At 39.6% G+C, this 27,863-nt stretch overlaps 1 protein-coding gene across 1 annotated transcript; it reads right to left on the reverse strand.

Annotated features, from left to right (window-relative positions):
* Window positions 1-764: 764 nt before the first annotated feature.
* On the reverse strand, window positions 765-20,739 carry dhx33 (DEAH (Asp-Glu-Ala-His) box polypeptide 33). Its single transcript, XM_088321146.1, has 12 exons — window positions 20,339-20,739; window positions 17,702-17,862; window positions 16,002-16,229; window positions 13,488-13,658; window positions 11,664-11,849; window positions 10,429-10,540; window positions 8,967-9,126; window positions 8,796-8,884; window positions 8,598-8,725; window positions 5,195-5,398; window positions 5,027-5,113; window positions 765-1,994 (listed from the first exon to the last, which is right to left on the reverse strand). The coding sequence occupies exons 1-12, from the start codon at window positions 20,547-20,549 to the stop codon at window positions 1,686-1,688; spliced, it is 2,046 nt and encodes a 681-aa protein (XP_088177272.1). The 5' UTR covers window positions 20,550-20,739; the 3' UTR covers window positions 765-1,685.
* Window positions 20,740-27,863: the final 7,124 nt, after the last annotated feature.

Consider the following 27,863-nt stretch of genomic DNA (forward strand, 5'->3'; position numbering starts at 1 on the left):
TCCTAACGTTTTTTTTTCTTTTAAGTCTTTATTACATGTTTACCATGCCTAATCTCGTTGGATACAAGGTTTCACGACATTAATGCCGATGACAATAAAGACAATTCAACTCAAAGTGCACAATAACCCCTTCTCTTATTTTGAAACCGAATCTGTCAGGGTCAAGAACACATAGCTTGCATCATATGAATAACTAAATCGGCTGTTGATTCTTCACAAAACTTTAAATATTCCTGTGATTCAAAACACTAAAATCTAATCTCACCTATTATCTTTTATTTGTCAATGACTTGTTTTGTTTAGTTATAAACATGCTTCCTTCTGGGCAAGGTACATCTTAAAACTGAGGTCAACATAATCTGATTCAACATTGACAAAATGAAAAGTCAAACGACAGAACAGCAATTGTAATGTGATGACTACATACCGATTTTAGTAGAGATATTCTTTGCCCACTCCGTTTCGGTTCTGTTGCCTCTGTTGATTAGTTTTGCTCGTTAGAATAGTATCTCCAAGGCCATCAGAGAAGTTGGACAAAAAGTCCCTGAGACAATCACTTGCCCTTGTTGGGAACTCTGCTAAACTTTATATGAATCGGTGAGAAACACAGGACAAAAACCCTATTATCCATTTTGCCCACCACAATTACAATCATTTTATGAAGGATGGCTAGTGTTTATCCCTCAAGTCATTTTGGAGTGAAATAATGGGAAAATCCTGAACTTAATGTACTCCATAAAAATGATGAACTACTGAAACACAAATTCGAGCACTTCAAATGCATCCTTTTTATTGGAATAGGACATGCAACCGTTCTTAGTGTTCAAAAGTGCAAAAATATTTCTGTCATTTATTGTACAATCCTGAGTCAAAGTGTACAAAACCTCAAAAAAGCTCAGATACACAATCTAACTTTTTAACAAGTGTGAAAAAAAGTGTTTGGATCATTTCTGAAATTTGGTTGTCCATGCATAGCATTCATTTTCTGAGTCTACTACAGAAGATATGAAACATAACAATGTAGATACGTTCATGCTTCTCCAGAAAGGCCAGTACCCTATTTGGAAAATATGCAAGAAAAGCATGCAAAAGTCGGTGCGGATATTGCAAACGATTTTACATTAATGAGCAAGAACATTTTGTCAAAAACTGTTTTGAAAAACAAAGTTACTGAATCGACAAGGGCACTTTTGTTCTAAATCAGTACAAGGTCGGTTTAGTCAACAGCCTCAGCATGGAAAGTATTTGGAATCTGCATGACTTTTGCCATAGTTTGGTTTCTATTTCTGATGACTTGTTATTCCAATTAAATGTGTTGCTTCACTTTAAAATATAAGCACAAGCAGGATAAACCAAAGTGGGATTGACAATTCAGATTTGTGATATGGCTATTTGCAGATACATGATGCAAAGTGTGACTTTGTGATTAGTGTCTCAAGTGAGAGGTAATGTAAATTTTCACAATATAGTATTTCACTATGCTTTTTTTTTTGACGGTTACAATGACTTAAGGGGTTGTACAAATGTATAACCATGCTGTCGTTTAATTTTGTATTCTATAAAAATAAAATTAACAGTATACCAAGGGAGAAAAAGATCAGTCTAACTTGAGGTCCCCTAGCTACCGCCCATGCCTGTAGGATAAACCTGCAATCCTGGATTAGTAAAGTGCCCTAAACAAGCATTTAGCTTTTGGTCGGACGCAGTTTGCGGCCAAAGTAGTCCGGCGCCGCGTCCAGCAACCAATCGGCGTCTACTAGACACAAGTCCCTCATGTAGCAGCGTGAGGTGTGGAGTAGCTCATTGAAGACCACGTATGCTGGTTTAGCTTGGAAAAGGACAGAAGATGGGTGGATGGTCACCGCCTGGTGGGTGTCCAAAGCCAGGTAGCTGCCGTCGGGTTGGAGCTCCGCAGCGTTGATAAACATCCCATGGGCAAGGCACTGGCGGACCTTCCCAGTGTCTGAGCCACATGACTGCAGCTTTAAGTTCAGCTGGAGGTAGAAGTCAGAAAAAAATTCATTACAATATTAGAAATAAAACAATACAATATTATTGGTAATTTAAATGAGAACGCCTGACTTTTTCAATTACCGTATTTTCCGCACAATAAGGCACATCCCCGAAAAACTTTTCTTATGTCATATATTTTTATACACACAAGGCGCGCCAGACTGTAAGGCGCATTAAATTAAGACTACAGTAAGAGCTACCTACAGATTAAGGCAAGTTAAATTCAAATTTAAGCCTTTTTTTTTTTTAAAAATACCTTTTGAAATCAAATTTAAGACCAAGTCAACAAAATTGAAAACACAAACCAAAAGAACACCACATGAACCTGAGCCAATTTTAAACAAAAGTTTGTTTTGAATATTTCTGGGAAACAAGAGACGAACAGAACTGGCAAATAGCTGGCGTCTGTTGGCAACTCGATTCTGAAGCTGTGAGTGTTTTGCGCTTTACACTTCCCCATGGTCCAAAGTTGAAATCTGTATTGTGAGTAGACCTGAGACGTGTGCCTGCTTCGAAAGACTCGACTGAAACGGTTTTTGATAGTTACATTATTTTAGTCAGGCGATGTTGTCACGAAAGTAAATCGGTGAGGTACTTTGAAAAATAAAATAATAAAAACTATAAATGTTACAAATATTTTTTAGTTCGAAGAAATACACTTATTAACAATTACACATTTTTTAGACTTTTGAATTTAATTTGATTTAAGACATTTTAATGCAAATGAATGCGTTTTAAGACTTTGCAAGGATCCGTGGGAACCCTCACAATAGTGCATAGTGCAATGATAAATAATCCATGACAAGTATTGCTGGGTATAATCGCAAAACATCGCTTACAACCGGAATCGAATCCAGATTGCGCCGGTGACGACGTCATGATTGTTACAGATGAGATATGAAAAGGCAAAATAGTTTGTCTCATTATCGTACAATTTTTACTCACACTTATTTGCATAGTGCAATCTGTTTAAACAGTCCCTCCACCTCTTTATCCCTGCATCAATAACCTATCGGTTTAATATGTATACGTACGTTAAGGAGCTTATATAGTATTTTGTTGAAAGATTTTCTGATTCTGTATTTTGCAACACAAAGGTGAAGTGGAGAGTGTTTAACCTATAGGAATCTTCCATGAGAATTAGTAGTTCTGGCACCATGAGTAAAAATTTCTAATGTCTTTTCATGAGTTAAATGTTCTCGCTGTTGGTAAAGTGTCAGCGCCCTCACACCGCCACAACTCGGGTTCGAATCCCGTTGCATACAAAGTCTTGCAATTTGGGCCAGCGATAATTATCGCTTGATCAATCATTGCACAAATATGGAAGTATACTGTAGAATTTAATGTAATAACACACACCGACAAATACAGTATGAATTTCCTATCCTATCCACTGTATTCTGCAGTTTATAAGGCCCACTTTAGAATTTCTGGCCCATTTGGTGTTTTGAAGTGAGACGAATAGTCAGCAAAATACGGTATACCTTGTCTTGTATAGATTTTAAAGGGACATCGTGTAATATTTAGTGCCTTATGTGGTTAGCACATCGTGAAAGGTCCCTGGTTCGAGACCGGTTGGAAACACATGTTGGCCTGGAGAGGGATGGGCACCACCAGGCTGTACTTGCCCAAGACACAGCACAGGAAACGGTGTCCCTACGACCCTTGTGGTTAAGTGATCCATCCAACCAACCAACCAACAGTGGTAAAAAAGGCTGCAACAATTAGTCGCCGTTGTCGACAATAAGTTCTATCGGCGACTATTGTCTCCAGACACCTTTTTCCAACATAGTGGGGCATCTCTCCATGAAGTGAATATTTGCCGAGAGTCACACATGCACAATAGCGTCTCTTGTCTCAAGGGGTAACAAACAGAAAAGATGGCGTAAATGTCAAATCCAGGTACCAAAACTTCTAGAGTTTGCAATCATTTTAGCCTGGATACAGCCAGTGAAAAGACTAGTGTTTACAGCACTTTAAGATGCACCGCCCAATTAAATAGTCTTGGACGAAGATTTTCTATACATAAGGCGCACTGGGCTATAAGGTGCTACGGTAGGAACGTAAAAAAACAGTCAGATAGGTCGGTCAAACATCTTGCTGCTACGGTTATTCAAAGACCCCAAAAACCTTATGCTTAAATCAGTGAGAAGTAAATTGGCACTGTTTGGTCACTTTGCATCTCAGTAGTTTGTATTCTTGCTACTTTGTAGCACTCGGTTTCAGCTGCACCAGACAATAGAGTGACATCGAGTGTTCAGATTAGACAGCATCCCTTTAACTTCTACAGATGCGAATCTATTTCTTTGACAAGGTTTTAAAGTGGAAAAAAGGTTACTTTAAACCAGGGGTCTCGACTTATTTTACTGGGGGGCTACCAGAGTTGGGATCTGGTTGAGGTTGGGATGAATCAAGTTATTCACGAGAAAAAAAGATAACATCCCACTGCTCTCAAATATATAAAAAAATCTACACCTAGATGTAAAAATTAAAAGAAAACATCAAGAATTAATATGAAAATATATCAATTCATCAGTGAGACTCAAAGTGGCCAGACCACACAGTTTTCTTCTTTTTTTGCCCATCACAAGATTTTTATTTTTTGGGGGGGTACCCTGAGCAGCATGATGGCAGACAATTATGTCAACTCCCTTTAGGTGAGCCTTGAGTTGTGTACAAAAATGCAATTTTCTTGACCTAAAAGTAATTTGTGAATTGTGAATTTCCCTTAGGGGATGAATAAAGTATCTATCTATCTATCTATCTATCTATCTTTAAAACAAGCATGTTTAAATCATAGTTTGTGTAGTTTTACTTATTTTTTTAAATTATTATTGTCATTTTCAAAGAGAACTCAAAGTTTTCAAAAATTAGAGGTGCTTGTTATACACAAGTGTACAGAAAAAATATGGTATGACAATAGAAACGCATTATTTTTTTTAATAAGCACCCATTAATTGAGAAATCGACAGATAGCATAAAATAATAATAATAAAAACTTGGTGGGACATACCTTAAGACAGATTTCTCTGATTTGACCTTGGACGTCTTTCACGAGACCCATGTTCCTGCTGTTGACAAAGTTCTCCCGACACCACTCCTTCACAAACAAAAAACATTCATCTGTCAAGCAACTCGGAGAAATCTGAAAACTTCCAAAGGATAATCACGCAAAACGTGCCTTATTCCCGCTGACTTTCTTGAACGCTCTGTAAATATTGAGGAGCGTGATGTGATCTCCTTCGCTGGTTGTGAACTTCTTGCGTGCAGCGAGAACCTCTTCCCGCCTTGCAGGAGGATTGTACAGCACCGTGTCGACTGACAGCAGTGACACGATGCTCAAGATCTCCTCGGAGCAGCCAAAGTTGGGGGACAGCAGGATAGTCTGTAAACAGGGTTTGTACACCTATTTCATGGCCAAATTCAAGCACTTTTTGAGCACCTTCAGTTTCTCCAGTACTTTCAAAGGACGAAATCCAGCGCCAATCAAAAGAATGTTTTTTTTGTTGACTTTGATGACTAAAATAAAGTTGCCATCTTGCTGCTAGTACATACCTTTTGAGCTGTTCCTATCAATGAGCTGGTATAAACTGACAAATTCTGACATTCTCCTACAACAATGCACGCGCAGCTTGGCTACGTCACAATTGTTTACAGGTGTTGGGTAATAATTGAGTTTAATACAAAAGACAAAAAAAGGAAAAGTACAGTATGTATAAAAGACAAAATTAGCCAAGTTTGACTCATTCTAATTATATTGATTGCTCCAATGCAGAGTGCATTCAGTCTTTCAATCAACTGCTGATCTTTTGCTTTTTGTTTTACTCATTTTATTCATATTTTTGCGTGTTTTGCAGAGGATCTGCCTCTAATTTGGTTAAACCGAATTATTCTTATTATATTCTTTATAGCAATGATTTGATATTTTTAATTAATACTATATTTGTTTTGCATTTACAGGAATTTTGAGTTGTTGTTAAACTTTAAATCTGGTAACAATATAGAGAGCTGAAATTTAATAATAATAAAATAAAATAAAATAATTTTATTATTATTGATAATACAGTGGGACCTCGGTTATCGCGGTTAATGGGGACCAAAACCACCCACAATAAGTGAAAATCCGCTAAGTAGAGGCGCACCTTCCCAAAAAAAAAAAAAAAAAAAAAAAAAAAATTATATATATATACAGTAAAACTCGGATAAGTCGGACTCGCATAAGTCGGATTCTCGGATAAGTCGGACAAATTGCGTGGAACGTTTGTTCTCTAGGCTTTTCTGTAGTATTACACCTCGCATAAGTCGGATTTTATAAGTCGGATCCTCGCCTAAGTCGGATGGATTTTTCCGTACAATTGACCCTTTTTAATGGTTTTCGCCTCTGATAAGTCGGATCGGTATCAGGTCGCCTAGGACATCTCCCAAATCTGCCCTCCCAGATTTTCCGGGAAGATTTCTTGATGTGACGTGGCGTTCCGTGATTGGCAGAGGCTATTCATCAAACTCCTCCTCAGTGTTGAATGATAGCACTCTCAATCACAGCACGCGGTCATAGAACAAAGCCTCGTAATCATAATCCCATTGTTTCTTATTACAGTAGTGCTAGCATTCAAATTGAATTTGTGTGAATTTCTTTGGACTTCCTTGCGGTCTGTGCGGTCTACGGTGTGGCGATGGCCTCAAGTTCTAAAACCAAAGGCAGGAGTCTCAAGACTAGAACGTATGAAGAAAAGCTCGCTATCATTGAATTCCAAGAAAAGAATCAGCACATGAAGCAAAAAGACAACGCGGCGAAGTTTGGAATGAGCCCTCAAACTTTGAGCGACATTCTGAAAAGCAAGAAGAAGATAAAAGATATGTGTGCGACAGATTTTAGAGCTCCGACCGCTAAAAGGCAGAGGGTAAGAACTTTTTTGATAATAAATCACGTTCATGTTACAAGATATCATTGCTTGGTATTTCATTTTACATATACAAGTATGCACTTTTCTAAGAGTTAAATTTCTTCTTAGTTCGAAATTTTGCGACCTCGGATAAGTCGGATCCTCGGATAAGTCGGATGAAAATGACCGGTCCATCTGGATCCGACTTATCCGAGTTTTACTGTATATATATATATATTTTTAGACCCGGTTAATGGGGACCAAAACCACCCGCAAAAAGTGAAAATCTGCGAAGTAGCGACGCCCTTTCAAAAAAAATAAAATAAAAAACCATCTCATTAGTGGGCAGTTTCTCCAGTACTTTCAAAGGGGACACCGAAACCGCGCGCCGGGAAAACGAGAACGGCGCGCCGTGCTAGGGTCGTCGGCCCAGGGGGATTCCCGCAAAAAGTGAAAATCTGCAAAGTAGCGACGCCCCTTCAAAATAAAATTATTATTATTATTATTTTTACCTTTACAGACCGCGAAGCTCTGAAGCCGCGAATGTCGGACCGCGAAGTAGCGAGGTCCCACTGTGTGTCATTGTATGCAATGAGAATAGAGCCCGAGTAAATGAAATGAATGAAATGATCCGCATTTATATAGCGCTTTTCAAGTCAATGACTTCCCAAAGCGCTTTACAATGTGCTCCACATTTCCCAATAACGGCCTTGCAGCCATGTAAGGCGCTAACCTGCTTATTGGGGGTATTAGGGGTTTAGTGTCTTACCCAAGGACACTTCGACATGTAACACAGACGAGCCGGGATTCGAACGAGCGCTCTACCTTCTGAGCTACTGCCGCCCTAGTTGAGTAGTTGCAGTGAGAGCGCCTTCACATTAGCACTACACGAGTGGTACAGAAGACATATGAAAAGGCATTGGAGCTTATGTCATCGTTACATTATTTTTACTCACAGTACCATCATGAGTTGTGAATTCACTCATTATCCATTGCTTCCAAGTTTATGGGGGGATTAACACATGTCTGTTAAGTATGGGCTTGTATAGCCTTCTGTAATTTAGGACAACTGTATACAAAAAAGGGAGCTTACTTGTCATGATTTGGCTTATCAACTAGGCAAATCTTTTACTTGGGATAATTTTTACCCAGTGGTATAGTCAAGTCAAGTCATGTTTATTTGAATATCCCTTAATCACAAAGAGTCTAAAAGGGCTGCACAGACCACAGATTATTGCAAACCACAAACTATTATGACACCATCCCCTGATCTAAAACCTACCTGAGGGCAAATAATACACAGATATTGTCAACATAAAATATAGGTTATTCGTATAGCAAGTTCTCTTGCATTTTGAAACCATAAGTACTGACACAACAAACCACAATTTTCACTTTGATTTCTTGTATTGGGCTGCAACGATTCATCAACGTTGTCACCAAAAATACGATATGGAAAAAAAATCGTTGACAATGAATTTAGTTGTCTTTTATTGTCGCCAGTCACGTTTTTCCAACAGAGAGGCATATTTACATGAATAAAATCTCTGCTGAAAGCCGCGCATGTGGAATAGCGTCCTTCAAGTGGTAAGAAACACACAAAAATAATAATGATAATCATTTCAATAGTCTGTGACTAGTCGACTATTTAAATAGTTGTGAATTGAAGCCCTACCTTGTAGTAAAATATTTGTTTTGTACCTTGGCGTATCTTGGCTCCAAGGGGAAGCTTGCCATCTTTTTCCCCAAAGCGGTGAGAAAAGCCTGCCCATCCTTCTTCCCCACTGCCCCGAGCATCTCCAAATGTTCCACAGCTGAGCGAATGGCATCTGCAGCAGTGCAAGAGGACATTGTATGAATTGCCCGTTGGCTACGCACCCTGATCGGTTTGCATCTTACCCGGGGACGGCTTGGACATGAAATCAAAATTCACAACATCTTGAATACCGAGAGCCATGAGCTGTAGCATCACACTAGCCAAGTTACATCTGCAAAACAACAGACATGTCTGTCAGTGTGAACATGTGGCTGTGCGTGCTTGCATTTTTCCAAAACCTAAACAAATTTCACCTCTGAATCTCAGGGACCGTCATGGGGATGAACTGATCGAATTCCTGTTCCGTGTAGAGACGGTAACAAATTCCCGAGTCTTCCCTGCCGGCCCGTCCTGCTCGCTGCCACGCCTGGGCTTTGGAAACCCGCTGCACGGCCAGGACCTCCAGCCCGCTCTCTGAGAACCAATTCAGAAGCGGGGATTATTTTAATACTTACATCATATGAGCCTTTAGAACTTGCTCGTGTATTTGAACTGCGCAAAACTCAACGCATAGGACATGGCGATGGTCCATAGCAGAGTTTCCCAACCTTTTTTGATCCAACGCACAACTTTTTACATTTAGAGCATTACGGAATTGGGAACTTTTTTACTTGCTGCTGCCATCTCCTGTCTTCATTGCAGCCTTAGTCAGCTTGTTTATGATGCGCATGCAGGTATATGCATTTCTTATATGCGCTTGAATCAACTCATCTTTGTTCATCTTTCTTGGGGGTTAGATTCCCGTTTGAACTCTAAATGCCTTTTCTTACTTTCGCCATTTTCAGGCTACACTAAAAAATTAAAAAGAAAACGCCGGGACTGACTTTACGTCAGTCGACAGCAGTCGACAGCAGTCCACCCACCCCTCGTTACTCCTACCTAATCTGTTACGCTCCAAACAGCTATTCTAAAAGATAAAAGAAGATAAGCACAGTAGAAGATAAAGCATGAGGGCTCTATGAAGTTAGATGGGCATTGTTAACACACACTAATTAGACAAAATATTGAATTTTTTTAAGATCACCTCAAACAGCACACTAACTTGAAATGGTCTCAACGCATACAATCCATCAAAATTGTTCAAAAATTGATTCCCAGCACTACTTTCACGTTTTTTTAAAGCTTTAATTATCATGTATCCCAAATTGTCCCTATAAAGTATTAATCATCATTTGTATTTACTGCGTCTCAGGGGGTAATAGAGGTTATTAATTTTAGTTAAAGTTTTGCTTTTATTATCCAGTTACTGTTTTTTTTAATCAATTTTTTTCCAAGTTATATATTTGTATCTCAAGGAAAATATCAAAAATAATATTGAAAATGAGGAACAATTTACTGCCAACGTTTTAATTCACTATGATCTAACTTTTTTCTTTCTTTACTGTTAGTAAAATAATTAATATCAGTAAAAGATTAATTTTGATTCATATTTTGCGGTGTATTCTTACAGTTTCATAAAAAAAATGAATTATTAAATATATTTCCTTTTGCTACCTCATCAGCAGATAATTGGTTCTTACAAAGAAAAACTTATCTGCTACCGCCTACTGAATGGATACATGTTACAGATGTTGGACTGAACATTGGAATAATGCCTTTTGCAAGGATAAAAATGGGCAATTTCCCGCAACACACAAGACAATGTCTCAGGGCACACTAACATGCCCTGGCACACTGGCTAGAAAACACTAGTCCATCGATCATCAATGAGCTTACCTGGATTGAAACGTTTGGCCTTCACCATCCCTGTGTCAATGACATATTTGATTCCAGATATTGTAACTGATGTCTCTGCTATGTTGGTTGACAAAATAACCTTCCTGCAACCCTTAAACAAGAAAAGTGTGAAAGAAATAAACAGGTTTTTCATCTCTGTTATTTTTGCCTATTACAGGGGTCAGGAACGTTTGGCTCGCAAGACAGGAATCTGTATTTTAATGAGTACATCTGGTTTGGCTCGGAGATGAACGCCATGCTACTCTTCTTTGTATCATTCCAAGTTTAGTAGATGACAAGCAGAAACAGCACATTCGACAGACACTATGTTCAGTCCAGCATATATAGTGAAGAGTCCCAACTACAGTATACAGTCTCAGAGTTACAATGAAGGCCCCCTTATGCTTTTACGGCATTATGGAATCATGTATGCTGAAGCTCATTAAACAATATATGTTCACAGTTGAGACACTTTATGTTGAAAACCCAAAGAACAAACTGTAAACACCTAAAAAAAAAAACAGTCAAGCACCCAGTGCAATTTGTTTGGGTGAGTAGTAAGGGTGGGCAGGTCTCTGCACACATAGCGCACTCCTCTTTCTTTCATTTGCTCTTTCTGTCTCTCACCCAGGGTCCCCTGCACTCTTTTCAATAGTAAATCTGGTTTGGAGATGAGATTTACTACTTTAACGTATTTAGGTAAAGAGTACAACATCAAGTATCAACCACTAGCAGCAGAGGCACTGTATCTTTGAGGCGGGTAAGAAAAACTGTCACTAGGATTTTTTCCCGTGTCTTTGAGGCTATAACTTCTCTGGGTTTTTTTTTAAACATAGTTAAGTAATTTTAAATGGTGGGTTTGTAGATTAAGTATGTAGAAGATTTGCATCAATAAAAAGAAATGGCAGGTGAATGACCAATCGATTCCCAAGCTTATAAGTGTGACTATGTCAGATAGCTAAAGGTAAATACATCCGTATATTTCTCAGTTGCAGTATTTTGTGATTTATTTTACATAAAAACTGCTCGCACATTTTGAAACCTTGATTTACGACAAAAATCATGGTCGGAACAACCTCAACGGTCTTGCAGCAGGAAAATCAATTTTAAGTGGTATATTTGTTGATTATGGGACAAGGGATCTGGCATTATTATTATTATATTCCTTACGTCCAAAAGGTTCCTGACCCCTGGTCTGTATTTTGCACTTGTCTGCCAGTTACTGGTGACCTTACCTTTGGAGCTGCCTGAAAGACCCTGAGCTGTTGAGTAGGAGGCAGAGACGCATACAGAGGGACAACTACCATTGGTCCGCAATTGTCTGGTAGATGCTTGGCGATGTCCCGGCACGTTCTCGCTAGAGCCTCGATCTCCTCTTGGCCTGTCATGAAGACTAAGATATCATGTGATGCAGGGGCTTCCTGTGGGAACACAACATTTTAATATGGTGTCAGAGCAGACATGCACAAATAAACATTGTATCCATGGGTGTTAAGTTTTCAAAGTAAGAACTAAGTAATGACCAAAATGACAAATATTGCAAATAATCACTATTACTGTATTTTCCTCACTATAAGGCGCACTGGATTATAAGGCGCACCCCCTGAAACTTGGTATTTTGTCATATACTTCTCATCTATAAAGGTGCACTGACCAATAAGGGACTTTTAATTAAAACTGCAGTAAGAACCACTGTATTTTTTCCTGAAAAATCATTGAGCATATTATACACTTACAGAATAGATGAGTGCAGGGGTCAGGAACCTACAGCTTGCGAGCCATATATGGCTCTTTTCATGAGTACAAATGGCTCAGAGATAAAATGCTAATTAAGCAAATTCCCTAGCGTTCAGATTTTGATATGGACAAAGTCAAATTAGGTGCGTGCATGGACAAAGTAACACTGAAAACTAAAGAAGTTTGATGCAGTATATAAAGGGCACAGTATTACCTCGAGCTTACAGTCAAGGTGTCACATCAATAGACAAATTTGGCTGTACGTCACTAAATAATCCTTTATATGGAAGGTCATTATATAATGTATGTTCACTGTTGAGACACTTTATAAAAAAAACCCACAGAACCAAGTTTAATCACCCATAAACACTAGCTAAGCACACAGAACTATTTGATTGGGTGAGCGGTAGGTAGGGGTGGGCAGAGCTATGCACGCACAGCATGCTCCCCTCTCTCACACGTGCCCACTGCGCTGGAGGGAAAACACATCCAAAAACTTTCTTTGCTGTATTTAGTGACATTTTTACAAAAGGACTCTGCTTGTAGTTTGTTTTCAAACCATTACTTATGAAAAAAATAAAGGTCAAATTGAGCCTCAGAGATCTTAAGTAACTGTGTAAGGGAGACGGGTTTAAAGTGGTAAATTTGTTTGTATGGGACACAGGCTCTGGCATTATAGTCTTTTCATAATTTTTTATCAAATCACCTAATGACGGAGAGAAATAAAATTCTCTGAAAAATTAACTTTTGTCTCAAGAGCGGGTTTGGATTTTGTCTTACAATGTCAAAAAAATAGAAAAAAAGTATATATGTAAAGCTATAATGGCTCTCTGGATTAGTGCAATGATTAATCTGTCGAAAAATGTTGATTAAGGAAATCGACAAACATTGTATGCATCGAAATCAAACCAGGGTCACGGCAGTCAGAGTGCCGAAACCTAACCACTAGAGCATTAGTGATACAGATGACATTCAAACAGGCATTGGATTTTATCGCATTGTCACAAAAGTTTTTCCTTACGGTGCCAGAAACAAATGTTAGAGAATGGAGAAAAAAACAAAGATGTCTTGAATTATATAAATAAAAGCAAAAACACATGGTGAGGGAAACAACTGTTTAGTGTATCTGATGATGAATTGGACTTTGCATTTATTCATATCTTTTGCGATGAAATTTCTTTTTTCTCCATTCTCTAAGATTCTTCTCTGGCAAAGTGAGTAAAAATAGTGTGATAATGAGATAAAATCCAATGTATCACCATGTTTTACATGGCTGATTTAATAAAATAGATTTTTTTTTTCTAAATTCAAATAGAACCTACCTGATGTATTTGGAACACTGTGACGAGAGCAGCTTGCAGGTAGTCAGACTGAGCCTGCTTGGTGTAGTAAATCTGAATGGGATGCTGCCTGCCCTCCAAGTATAGCACTGGGGACTTGTTGAAGTATTCCGAGAACAGGTCTACGTCCATTGTGGCCGACATCACGATGATCTGGTTTGGTTACAAAAGAGGGAAAATAATAAGACAAGAAATAAACCTAAAAAAAAAAAAAGACTATGATCACTTTTCATCGTTTGCACATCTCTAAATGTTAGTTCAAGGCACATTTATCATTTGTTTACAAGTGACTGTTCCAGCGCAGGCAAACACCTCTTTGACCTGTCTGTAGGCGCTACAAGTCCAAAAACAAGGACCAAAACCCTAAAACGTCATCACCACCCTAAACAAGCGCGTAGTTGCAGAAATTCCTTCCCATTACAATTTACCACTGGGAAACGCTACCTTAATTTTTTTGCATGGCCCTTAATAAATGTCCATAAATGATAAATCATCTTTGCACTAAAACACATTTCATAGTGCCCTTGTTAGGTGTAGCATGCACCTTTCCTTTTGAGCACAACCTGTAGGGGGTGATGACACATCATAAGGCAATGACAACAAACTAAAAACAGGTTCCGTTAATCACGAGGGAAGAAGAAATGCAATGGCAAAAATAAGTCACCAGCAGGGTTGGCCTCAATTTTTAAGAAGACTTGTTGCGGAACATGGTAACAACTTCAAGCAATTACAAGCGTTTTGTGCAAAATTCAAGTAGTTTTCAATCTTTGAAAACACAACTTTTAAATTCAAGCATTTAAGGATTCCAAGCACCCATATAAACACTATTTTGGGGACAGCTCTCTTATAATCCTAGGTTTAAACCGGTCATCCCTTTAACCTGTTCAAGTGATTTGTTCATTTTATGATGGTTGAACATAAAAACATAAACAAGCAAATACATTACAAAATGTATATCTTGCAACTTATTTGGGAATTTTTGTGGCTGATAATGTTATCGCACTACTTTTCATTGCACTTTTGTTATGATGCACTATTCTTTCATTGCACAACTTGAGGCAGTCTCTAAGCACTATGTTCCAAATTATTTTGCCTTTCAAAAGTCCTATTTCAGGAACAGTCCAAACGCCAATACACAACCCCAAAACAATTAAAAAAAGAAGAGTTCATTTAATCGTGTCTAAGAAATGCACAAAATTGCACGCGCCACACAAGCAGCTTGACAGAGGCTGCAATGATAATTTAAGCCAGAAGATGGCTTCAGCGATCGGAAAAGTTTCAAAATCAGTACAGCACCTTTAACCCCTTAACGTTTTAATAAAATTCCCTAAAATCCTAATCCAAGACATACCCAAAGTAAATTCAATCCTGTTCTTGAACATTTTGAGAACATGGATGGTTTTGGTCTCTTTTGAAAGGTAAGACTGAAGATGTGTCCCAGTATGAAAAAGGCACTGCACGTGCTACCAACATTAAGCAATCCTAGTTCGAACACACAAAAACAGGTTTTTATTCTTGCCTGGATTTTTTGCAATTAAATTCCTACAGATGAGTGTAGCATGGGCATATTAGCTAGAAAACAAGTGAGACAATAGCTTGAAGCCTTACCTTGTCAAAATTGATCACAATCTGAAAAACTAAATATTGTATTTTACAGTTTTCTCAGGGTAGGTTTGGCCATTTGGAGACGACCAGTTACAACAGTAAAACCTCATCGAATGTGCATTTTACTTTGGCCAATTTATAAGACATTGTGAAAGAGTTGTAAACGTTTGATTTCTCTTTCCGCATCTCTATCGCTATTGTGCACATGTGGCTAAAAAAGGTGCATAAAAATGAATCAATAGTGGCGTTACGCAAAAATATTCCAGGGTATTATTTGAATACAATAAGGAAATCTTCATATTTATTCAAAATTTAATGAGCTAACCAATGAGTCAATCATCATTTGAATCAGTTACTGTTGGCTTAAGTTAATTGTCCAAAAAGAGCCATAGAGAGCAACGCTTATTGGACAGCCACTTCTCATTAAATTTACCTTTTCCCATGGTCCGAAGTAAACGACTGTCTGAAGTTGCTATATATATCGTGGGTAGACTTAGGACATGCTTCTGCTCTGAAAGGCCCGAATTGAGCCGCATGACCTTTTCGATGTTTTCTCGAGTTTTTAGAAGTCACGCAATGTTGCTACGATAGCAAAAAGGTGAATTATTAAAAAAAAGACAGTTGATACACGTTACTTCATCTTTTTAGTTCAAAGAAATCAAACTCTTATGAATGTGTTCTAATTTTTTAGACTTTTAAAAATAGGATTTAAGACATTTTTATGACAATTAAGGCCTTATTTTTAGAATAATACAAAAAGCCCTTTAAGACTACTAAGGATCCGCGGGAGCCCTGTCGTTAAGAGGGTTTTAATAGTTTACCCTGGTGTACAGTGTCTAATCTTGCAATATTTTATCACAATAAAGACAATTCTATCCTAAAAAAACATACTTTCAGGGGAATCTTGCCGAGCGCTTTGCGTCTGCGTTGGGCCGTCTTGACAACTCCGAAGAGCACGTCTGTGTGCATGGTGCGTTCGTGAGCTTCGTCCAGGACGACCACAGTGTACCGAAGCAGCAAGGGGTCGCCGATAGCCTCACGCAGAAGCATACCGTCTGTCATGAACTTCAGCTTCGTCTCGGGGGACGTGACATCCTCGAAACGCACGGTGTAGCCAACCTGAAAATGATGTGTGGAAATGATCTTCTGGTTGTTGCGGATCCCTATTTCATTTTAACCACAAAAGGTACCAGAGGTGTAGCTGTTATTCTGAAAATCCCGCAGCACATGGTTTTAATGAATGCAAAGATATACCGTATTTTCTGCACTATAAGGCACACCATATTATATGCGCACAACCCCATCTCCCAAAAAGTAGTCATTTTTCATACAGTTTTCATACATAAGGTGCACCTGCAACAGACAATACCTACAATAGTAGCTTCAGGAACATATTAGTATACTTAATTAAATGGTGAAGAAGTGGAGAGACTGGTTACTCCATCAAATAGAATAATATGCTCTATAAAAATAAATAAAGTTAAGTTTAACTTACTTTTGGAAGATGAGCTTCAAGAATTAGCCGACTTCCTCCTCCGTGGTAGAAAGTGGCCGAAAAAAAGCGCTCCAACCATTTTCTCAACCGCATCAAGCTTTCTTATTCTACTTTCATTTCAAATGAAACTGCTCTCCACTTCTTTACAGTTTACACCAACCATATTGAATGGATGCACAATATATTGAACAATAAAAATGTCGATGTTCTTAGCGCGCTATAGATACAGTATAGAATGTTTACACAAGGGCAGCACTGCGGCGCAGTGGTTAGCGCGTGTGCGGCACAGTTCTAAGGTCTTGGGAACCTCCTGTGTGGGTTCAAATCCACTTCCTGTGCGGAGTTTGTATGTTCTCCCCGTGCTTGCGTGGGTTTCCTCCGGGCACTCCGGTTCCTCCCACATTCCAAAAACATGCATTTCAGGTGAATTGGCCGGTCCAAATTGTCCCTAGGTGTGACTGAGCGAGTGAGTTGTCTGTCCACGTCTGTCCAAGTGCCCTGCGATTGGCTGGCAACCAGTTCAGGGTGTCCCCTGTCCGCTGCCCGGAGATGGCTGGGATGGGCTCCAGCCCCCCCGCGACCCTAATAAGGATAAGCGGTACAGCTAATGAGTTGAGTTGATTTGAGATGTTTACACAAGAACTAGGAAGAGGAAGCTGGATTTATTCTTCGGGGTGGATGCTGGGTGAGCTCTCACAGCCCCACATACCGGTAGCGGCGGAAATAAGCACTACAGTACTGTCCTCTACTCGGGAAAAGGTGCACGATACAAAATCTAACATACACCAATGTCCGGATATTTTTCGACATCCCGAAAAAAATGTTCGTATCTACCGTTTTTCGTAACACGAATGTTCGGAAGTAGGGGAGCGTCTGTACAGTGAAACCTTGCATGGAAACACATACCAATACATTTTGCATGCAATTCCAATCTCATCAGCCATATTCTGCGGTATTTAATGCAAACTTTCCAATTTCTAGCCAATTTGGGGTTTATAGGTGCACTTTATAGTCCAGAAAATGAGGTAGGTACATTGTAACATTTCAATAATAGAGATAGTGATGAATTTTGTTATGATTGATAAAGGTCACATACAAGCTTGCCAAGTTGCGTCCCCTTTTCTTCTGCAACCCTCCCAGCCAATGATATGGCTGCCACTCGGCGGGGCTGAGTGATAGCAACCAGACCTTGTCGTCCAATTCCAGCCTCATAGAGATATTGGGGGATCTGGGTGGTCTTTCCAGAACCGGTCTCCCCTAAAAACACAGATTAGAGAGAAAAAAACACTTCAAAACAATGACTTGCCGTTTTAAACATGTTCACTGAATGTCGCGAAAGACCAACGCCACTCGCAAAGCAAATCCACTGTGGCTGTATTGGCTGACTATCATTCATCAACCAAAGAGCATCTGAGGAATCAAAGCATTCCAATGGCCACATTCCAAAAATGGGAAAATTTTTCTGTACTTGCTTTTTTCTATATTATTTTATTCATAAAGATTTTAGAGTTCATGCAATAAAACACTTATAAAGTAGCCCTATTTCATTGAGTTTTTCACGGCAAATGATCACATTGTTTGCAATTTATTTTTGCGACCAATATGATCAAATGGTCCCTTTCAAAACAAATAGGCAAAAAAACATAACTCGCAAACGGGAAAAAAATTATTTGCTAATGTTATTTTTTTACTCATGTATTGCCAAGGTATCGGACTTAAGACTATAGGCAAATACAAAACATTCTTAAAAAGAATCAATCAGACAATTTTTTGGGCACGCATGCAAATATATGAAACAATATGGCCTGCAACTCAAAAAGTTTGCCCAGCTTTTTTTGTTTATTCCAACAACAGATATCTGAAGGCATGCAGTGGTATAGTGTTTGATAGTGTAGACCATTGGTTCTGAAATGGGTACACAAATGTTATGTTATTTTATATATCCTATAATCATATTTTTTTATGTTTACCAACAGTATTTTTCGGACTAAGTTTTTCTGGAGTAAAAGTCGCACCAGCCGCAAAATGCAGAATTAAGAAGGAAAAAAACACTTTGAATTCGTACTTGTAGTACAAGTCCCATTTTGGGGGGGACATTTGTTTGATCAAATCAAACACCCAAAACATCCTTGTCATCTTGAAACGCAATTTAAAATAATAATAAAATAGTGAACACGGTATACTAACATTACATGGATGCACATATCTTAAAACATGCTCATCATTACCAACGCAACATATCAGGAGTTATTCAGATAACTGTAGCATAAAGAAAATGCTTATTGAACTATTATCTTCACTCCAAATCATTAAATCTGTATCCTTAGTTTCACTTTTACCAATAAACAACTCCTGGTAGGTACTGGAGGTAGACAAGGCGTCGTCTTCCTTCCCCCGTTTTTATGTAGGTACAAGGTTGAAATTATCAACACAGGCCTCGAGTGCCCTCTAGCGGTTTAGTGTAAATGTAACATGTGAAGTGATATACATTAACGGTAAAAGACATTTCAAACTAAATGGTACAATAATGGGTTGATCATTTCACTTTCACATATAAGTCTCAACGGAGATAAAGCGCACCCCCGGCCAAACTATAAAAAACTGCGACGCATACATACCTGTCAACCTGTACGTTTCTGCCATACAAAGTACGTTTATTATGCATTTTAAGATATGTAAGACGTACAAGAAAATCTGTAAGGAAAAACGCAAATTTGTCAATTATGGGTACCATCCGGTAAGAACCGACTATCAAGAAACAGCAAATTAATCAAGTCAAACGAGTTCGCCGCGGTAGCCTCTATCTAGGTATCATTTTTTACTTTGCAAACGAAGTGACCGGTTTGATGTAGTGAAAGGAAGTCCGTCTCTTTTTAGAGAACCGGCTTTTTCGGCTCAACTCATTAAAGAGAGCCGGCTCTCAAACGGCTCACTTTCTTTGATGCATTATATTACGAAATTATTATGTTGTATAAAGAAGTTAAGAAAAAAAGGAAGTATAAAATAAGAAAATGAAAAAAGACAGGTTTGCGGTTATCCCTTTAATTAGTATATTAACAAAAATAATTTCATGCAGAAAATGAATTCATAATTTGAATAAGAAAATGTATTATTCTACTTAATTCCATTTGCATGTATTTTTTCCTTCTACAGTGAACGTCCAAGCTACTTCATTTTCTAACTTTTTAAATAATAAACCTCATTCATGTCGAGCAACTCAGTATCTCACAAAAAATGTTCATTAACAATACATATGATAAAACGAAACACATGTACAATATAACATGTTAAACTACATTAATAAACACGTTTGGAAAAAAAATATGGTGCAAGATGGTTTTGTATTTTGAAAGGGAAAATACGAGTTTGTATGGGCATGGAGCCCTGGAGGTTGTAAGGTATGCTTATACTGTAGTTCAGAGAATACTGTGGTATTTAAATGAACTTTTAGTGATCAGGAAGATGTGTTTTATAACTATTCAGAGTTAACTTGTATGCTTTGGGGAGGTCAGGAGCGGACCAATAAGGTTTGAATTAATTCATATCGGGGAAATTCGAGCTACGAGCTTGATCCTGGAACGAATTAAACTCATAATAAGAAAAATAGTTTCGCAAATGTTTCACCTACGCCACAAAGCATGCTAAATAAACCAACACTATCAAAATAGTGGACAAGATGGAGTTAGATGCAGTAACAAAGTAATTGCATGCGAGTGCAAGCGAGACACTTCACCTATGAGAATAGCGTTGTGGAGCTGTCGGAGTTGGCTCAAAAGCTGAGTCCTGGCTTGGTAAATGGGAAGCTGTTTTCGCTGGACTTCGATCGGGGTGCTAGCTTTTGCCTTCCCAGGCAGCAGCATGCCAGCTTTCTGCTTGTCCAGGCGAAAGAAAACTGAACCCGGCTTAAATTTTTTGGCCGGAGGATGGTCGGGATCGTAGGGCATGGTCTAGAAGACGAGATTTCCTGAGAAATTGTCGCTGTCACGTCTGTGAGGCTCGATTTGGTGTCAATAAATGAAAGCAAAAAGGCTTTTCATGATGGGGGTGATGCTAAAAACAACCACTGCGGGTGTTTTGCCCACGCCTAAAAGAATGGCCCACGAGGAAAAGCTGTCGCATACTATGACGTCTAGTGATGCGTCATCTGCGAACGAGACGGCTTAATGAGCCAGCTCTTTGAAGTGGGGAACAAGAGCTAGCTCCCTACCAATCAAAGTTTTTTTTCATTTGTGATTGGCTAATATGCATTTGTCCGTTTTGACAACTTTAAATTTGTTGAGTGTATAAAAGGTTAAAATTGTTTTTCATTGTATCTTTTTTTGTAGCTGTGAAAAGATTTTAATTAATGTTTTGTATGATTTTCAATGATATGTATTTCACATTTAGCTTTTAAGTAATGTTTAGTTTATTACGGTATTTAATAGTTTATTTGCTGTTGTACTGAAAAGCAGAAGCTACATTAAAGCCGGAACTTAAATCCCCTCCATGTAAGTACGCATCTGTCTGTCTCACGCATGAGTCACGTTTCTTTTACAATGGAACCTCGGTTCTCGACCATAATCCGTTCCAGAACCCTGTTCGAAAACCGATTTGTTTGATCACCGAAAATCGTTTTTCCCATTAAAAGTAATGTAAAATAATTTTAATCCGTTCCAACACCCTGAATGCTTACCATGAACGTAAACCCAGGCTAATCATACGTTCGCGTTAGCGTAATCTCGTTCGAAAACCGAGGTTCCACTGTATTTAGATTTGTTTAGAGACCCAAACAACCACTAGGTAGCACTTGTGAGTAGGGTTAGGGATTTTGTTTCTACTGTACTGTATGTCCAGTGGGCAGAACAGTGGCGCAGTGGTTAGCGTGTCTGTGGCACAGTTCTGAGGTCATGAGATTGAACTTTCCCGTGTGGAGTTTGCATGTTTCCCCCATGATTGCGTGGGTTTCCTCTAGGCACTCCGGTTTCCTCCCACATTGCAAAAAAGTGCATGTCAGGTGCATTGGCCTGTCTAAATTGTCCCTGGGTGTGAATGAGCGAGTGAGTTGTCTGTCCCTGTGTACCCTGCCCACTGCCCAAAGATAGATGGGATGGGCTCCAGCACCCCCACGACCCTTACTGAAGATAAGCGGTCTTTAGGCTGTGTATATTAAAAACACAAATTAACTCAAGGGAAAAGGTTCAGTTATTCAATGATAATTATCGGTACATTTCTAAACAAAAAGTTGGTATCGGATCAATATCGATCGATACTACCCTGTATTTACTCGGATCAGATTGATACCAACATTTCCAGTGTTGCCCACTTCTAGCTGATACTTCCCAATTGATCTTTGCTATGTTTGGGCCCTTGACAATTCCCAGCAGTACTGCTTTCACTTTTCTGCTGTTGACCCAAAGGTGATAAAGTTAACATTTACCAGTCGACTCAACATCTTGGAAATGAGTATCGGAAAACAGGACCTTGTGACATTTGAAGTGTCATAAGTAATGGCGACCTTTTTAATGCTCAGTTTTTTTGTCTTGGATGATAGCTTCGTTTGGATATGGAGCCAAGATTTTCTGGAATCGCTCAGTAAATAACCTTCTCTTGTTTTCAGTGAAAATACTTTCCTGCCTGGCTTGAACTCAGTTGCATTTGTCTTCCAGGACAGCAATGTTTTTGTTATCGTTCTACAATCATTAGATATCCAAACCATTGAGTTAAGTAAAAGCTTCACTTTACTTGGCATGCCATCTGTCATTCGTTCTTTTTCTCAGTAAATATTCAACAAATGTGCAGGGTTCTGAACTAAGTCTTTATTGGATGCCTTGGGTTGTCATCAATCCCAAATACTGATGCCACTAGTACATAAGATTGCAAAAATGAACACATTTCTAGTTCTAAATCAAGCGAACATAGGTATCGACCACTATTTTTGTGCTCACATATCAAAACCCAAACTGGACTCATTCAGCCCAAAAGCTTTTGCATTGAAATTACAGTTCCTCTATGAGACACATAAACACACCATATAACCATATAGCCTTGAACAGGGGAGGGTCCCTCAGCTGTGGAAAACATCCTGCATCATCCCAGTCCTAAAGAAATTTAGACCTGAGGAACTCAACGACTTCAGGCCGGTCGCCCTGACATCACATGTGATGAAAACCATGGAGCGGTTGCTGCTGCACCACCTGAGGCTACAGGTCCGTCACGCTATCGACCTTCTGCAATTTGCTTACCAGGAGAAGGTGGGAGTGGAGGATGCTATAGTCTACATGCTACACCGATCCCTCTCTCACCTGGATAGGGCTAAGGGGGCTGTGAGGATTACATTTTTGGACTTCTCCAGTGCCTTCAATACCATACAGCCTCTTCTACTGAGTAGGAAACTGACAGAGATGGGAGTTAGCTCACACCTTGTAGAATAGATTGCGGACTACCTGACAGGCAGACCCCAGTATGTGAAACAGGGGGGCTGTACATCGGACACTGTGGTTAGCAGCACAGGATCTCCGCAGGGGACCGTGCTCTCTCCGTTGATATTCACTCTGTATACATCGGACTTTCAGTACAACTCTGAGTCCTGCCACGTGCAAAAGTTTGCTGATGACACTGCGATCGTGGGATGTATCAAAAGTGGGCAGGAGGAGGAGTACAGGAAATTGATTCAGGACTTTGTCCGATGGAGCGACGCAAACCACCTGCACCTGAACACCACCAAAACCAGGGAGATGGTGGTGGACTTCAGGAGAACTACAACTCACCCGGTTCCTGTAACCATCAAAGGAGAATGTGTAGAACTGGTCCAGACCTACAAATACCTGGGTGTGCAGCTGGACAACAAACTGGACTGGACTGCCAACACAGAAGCTCTATGTAGGAAAGGTCAAAGCCTACTTTACTTCCTCAGAAGACTGGCCTCCTCCAACATCTGCAAAAAGCTCCTGAAAATATTCTATGAGACAGTTGTGGCAAGCGCCCTCTTCTATGCGGCAGCGTGTTGGGGAGGCAGCGTCATGAAGAAGGATGCCTCTCGTCTCAATAAACTGGCGAAGAAAGCGAGCTCTGTTGTGTGCACAGAGCTAGACAGCCTGACAACAGTAGCTGAGAGACGGACACTGAAAAAGCTGCGGTCAATCATGGACAATTCATCACATCCACTACACAGCTTTATATCCAGACAGAAGAGCAGCTTCTGCGACAGACTGCTGGCACTGTCTTGTACCACGGACAGACTGAAGAGATCTTTTCTTCCTCATGCCATGAGGCCCTTTAACTCCGCCCGGCAGAGTAAAGGCCCACATTGAACCACACCCCCTACATTGCATAATTACCAAATTCTATTGCAATATGTATTTTGTGTAGGACTATCTAGATACTCTATATAACTGTCATGTATTGTTCTCTGGTCTGATGCCTAGCGTTAAAAGCTTGGAGCTGATGCAAAAGGCAGCAGTAAATCTTTTGACAAAGATGATAAATTATGATCATATAACACAAATTTTAGCTAAGGTGGACTGGATCCCTGTCCTTTTAAGATGAGTTATTTTCCTAACCTACAACAGTTTGTATGGTTTTGCCACCTCTTATTTTTCTGATTTAGTTGAGTCTCATGTTCCTGCCCAGAGCCTCTGCTCGAAATGAAAACTTGTGATTCCAAGAGCCAAGAAGTAATCTGCATGCTCAAGAGCTTCCTCAAGAACCTTCCACATCCCCTGTTGCTAGTGGCTAATATAAGGTCTCCTCAGCAGCTTCTGTTTGCTTGCTTCGGCAGGTAAGGACTAGGTCCTTTCGCCGCCTCTGTTCCCTGTTACAATGGCAGAAGACAAGATCCCTCAATCACTTCCTTCATGTGTTAAGGGAGGGAAGGACAAGAGTCCTCGACCTTTCTGACCAGGAAGGACAAAGCCCCCCAGTCACTTTCTTTCCCTGGTTCAATGGGGGAGGAGAATGTTCCTCGGCCGCTTCAGTTCCCTGTTCCGGGGGGGGTCAGACAAGATCCCTTGGCCGTGTCCGCCCCCTGACATGGTGGCAAGGAGAGGGCCCCTGCCCGGCAGCGAGACAAGGGACCTCTGCAGCTTCTGTCTCCTAGTTTGACAGGGAAGGATAATCGGATCATATTCCGAATGTGGAAGGGGATCTTCTGGAGCGGGAGATCGTGGTGTCGAAGACGCAAAAAACAGGTCGATAGCCTAGACAGGAGAGCAAAAAACAGGTCATAGCCGGAGCCAAATGGGGAAATCAGGAACAGACGGGTGGAAAACGGATGCAAAAAGCGGGACGGCTTGGGTCAGAGTCAAAGTGCTTGCCTTGTAGACACAGAGGTTCGCTGACGGACTGACAACAGGCAAATGAAAGGACTGAGCTTAAATAGGTCGGGGAGCCAATCAGGAAGCCTGCAGCGGCTGGCGCCAAACGAGCAGGCACAGGTGAAGTTAATCAGTCATCATGACAGACAAGATCCTTCCTACCGCTTCCTTTCCCTGTACAGCCAGGGAAGGACAGGGGCACCCATCACCTTTTCCCACAGGAAAGGACAAGATCCCTCTATTGATGTCAGGATTCGGCACACCACCTTCCATCATAGGGCTCCTACCAGAGAGGTGCAATACTGAGAAGCCCTGCATTAAATCTCCCTACATCTGCCTCTCTTCCTCCCTGAACTGAATCTTGACTGCTTAGTCAACACACTGAGTCCAAACATTGTTTTTCACTTCAATTGTCAGTTTTGTCTACTACTTCCATGTCAGGTTTGGTCTGTTTTTAAGTTTGTTTTCTCAATTAAATTGTTTGTCTAATTTTATTTTCTGTCAGTGGTTACTTTGTTCATTATTTTGGTATGAAATACCACTTTTTTTTCCCCCGAGCACTCCAGCCTCCGGTCATGCTTCCGTTCATTTGGGCCCACCTGTTAATCGTAAAAATCTGAATGGTAAAAATGCTGCCCTGGAGTAAACTAATGAGTATATAAAAAAAAAAAAAGAATCACAAAAAGGTTATATTTTATAATTTCTTAGAGTGTTCACAAAAGAACAAAAAGCTGATTTATATTGGTCCTTTTTCCAACAGAATTGAATTGTCTTTATTGTCATTGATATCAAAGTTGTGAAACACTGTATGCAACGAGATTAAACATGGCACTCTAGGGTAAACATGTAATAAATCCTGTCTCATTCTCATGGATTAGATGAGTTGTGATAAGATCACTCGTCCCATGGGATTTATTCCTCATCCCATTCTCAATATTTGCTAAAGGCCCTCCGGCCTTGTTCCGTACTTCACAGCCACATTCAGGATGTTCTTATAATGACTACACTGAAAATAAACTACTCCACATAACAGAGCAAGCTCTACATATTATCCTCACACCAAACTGAGAAAATTGGTTAAGTTCATATTACTTTACATACAGTCAACAGTGTTCATTTTACCTGTGAAAAGTGATGGGTCCAGGGGATTCGCATGCTCAAAAATCCATGGGTCCCAACAGAGATCTATGGGTCCCCAAAATTTAGTGTTATCGAGGTTGAAATTGTAAATCTGCGACAAATATATAAATAAATATATCAATCTATATATTCATTCAGTTTTAATCATCACACTTAATTGATAATACAAAGCAGTTATCATAATGTTGCTGAAATATTAGTCTATATATTCATGCAGTTTTAATCACTTCAGATTTTTTTAGTTCATATATTCTTCGTGGTTTGCTGTCCCGCCACAGTTGTAATGCCTTCTGAAGGTCCAATTGCAGCAACGGAATATCCATAGCTAATTTGTGGTTTTCATTGTCGTTGTGCCGATCCAATGTGCTTTTCTGAAAGTTCGTATTGCGAAATGATTTATGCAATCCATTTTTTTGTCACGCTGGGTGCACACATCACAGAACATGTAGCCTCCATTATCATCCTCCTCATAGCGTAACCTGGAATATAATTGAGTCAATTTGGTCAGAAAAGTCCTTTTCTTGCTAGGAGTATTCTTTTGTTTCTCTTTCATTGAATCGTTCGCTTCAAAACACGTGTTTTCCCTGCCATCGCAGTCTTCTGAAGAATTTCTCCACCGTTTTTCCGTGCCGGAATTTTTGGCGTTGTTACCAGTTTCTGTATTATGTTTCGACTTATTACCGACACTGAAGAAATTGCCAATTTTTTGTTGATTTGCACCTAATCAATACCAACTGTTTTTTACGGAGGCATACTTCTCTTTCACTCGACAACCACCAAAACAATGACGTCATCTCGAAGCAACGAGATCTCGTTTGCCGAGATCGGCGCGAGACCAAAACAACAATGGCGAATCTGCCTGTCGAAAAGTTTGGAGTGCTGTAAATCCTTTGTTTAAAAAAAAAGTGATCGGGTAATAATGACAATCTGGTGTCAAAAAAGTTGGGTCCCGGGACGCACGTTGATTTGACATAATGCGTCCCCAGCAAAAATGATGCGTCTAGGACGCAGGGACGCGGGCAAACGAGAACACTGAGTCAACCCAATGGATTTCCTAGCATATGTTATTTGGGTCTACATTAGCCTAAACTAGTTGAAACAATCTTCCTGTTCCAATACCGATCTAGAGGAGGACATTTTGTGAATTGGTGTTGAGGGACGATGACAATGAAATGTCTAGACCTTAGGTAACAACCAATCATGATTCACTTACCTCCTGAAGCGGACCCACTATTGGTCATTAGTTAAAGCCTGAGCATATTCGATGTCATCATCCATCCATTATCTGCACCGCTTATTCTCAGTAGGGTCGCGGGGGTGCTGGAGCCCATCCCAGCAATCCTCGGGCAGTGGGCAGGGGACACCCTGAACTGGTTGCCAGCCAGTCGCAGGGCAAACCAAATACATATTTAGATTACAATACTCCACAATAAACATAAAACAAGAGGAGTATGATGTAAAAAAAAAAAAAAACAAGAATAAAAGAAATTAAAAAAAATATTAATATTGATTTATGCTTTAACTGGCCTCTTTGGTCCTCAACAGTGTTTTTTTTGCCTTGCGTTACTTAAAAACTGTGTATATATATATATATATATATATATATATATATATATATATATATATATATATATATATATATATATATATATATATATATATATAATATATATATATATATATCATCTCATCTCATCTCATCTCATCTCATTAGCTGCACCGCTTATCCTCAGTAGGGTCGCGGGGGTGCTGAAGCCCATCCCAGCAATCATCGGGCAGTGGGCATATATATATATATATATATATATATATATATATATATATATA

This window comes from Urocampus carinirostris, chromosome 17 (assembly GCF_059441175.1).
Source record: "Urocampus carinirostris isolate Australia breed hairy pipefish chromosome 17, RoL_Ucar_1.0, whole genome shotgun sequence".
In the NCBI taxonomy this organism is placed as follows: Eukaryota; Metazoa; Chordata; class Actinopteri; order Syngnathiformes; family Syngnathidae; genus Urocampus; species Urocampus carinirostris.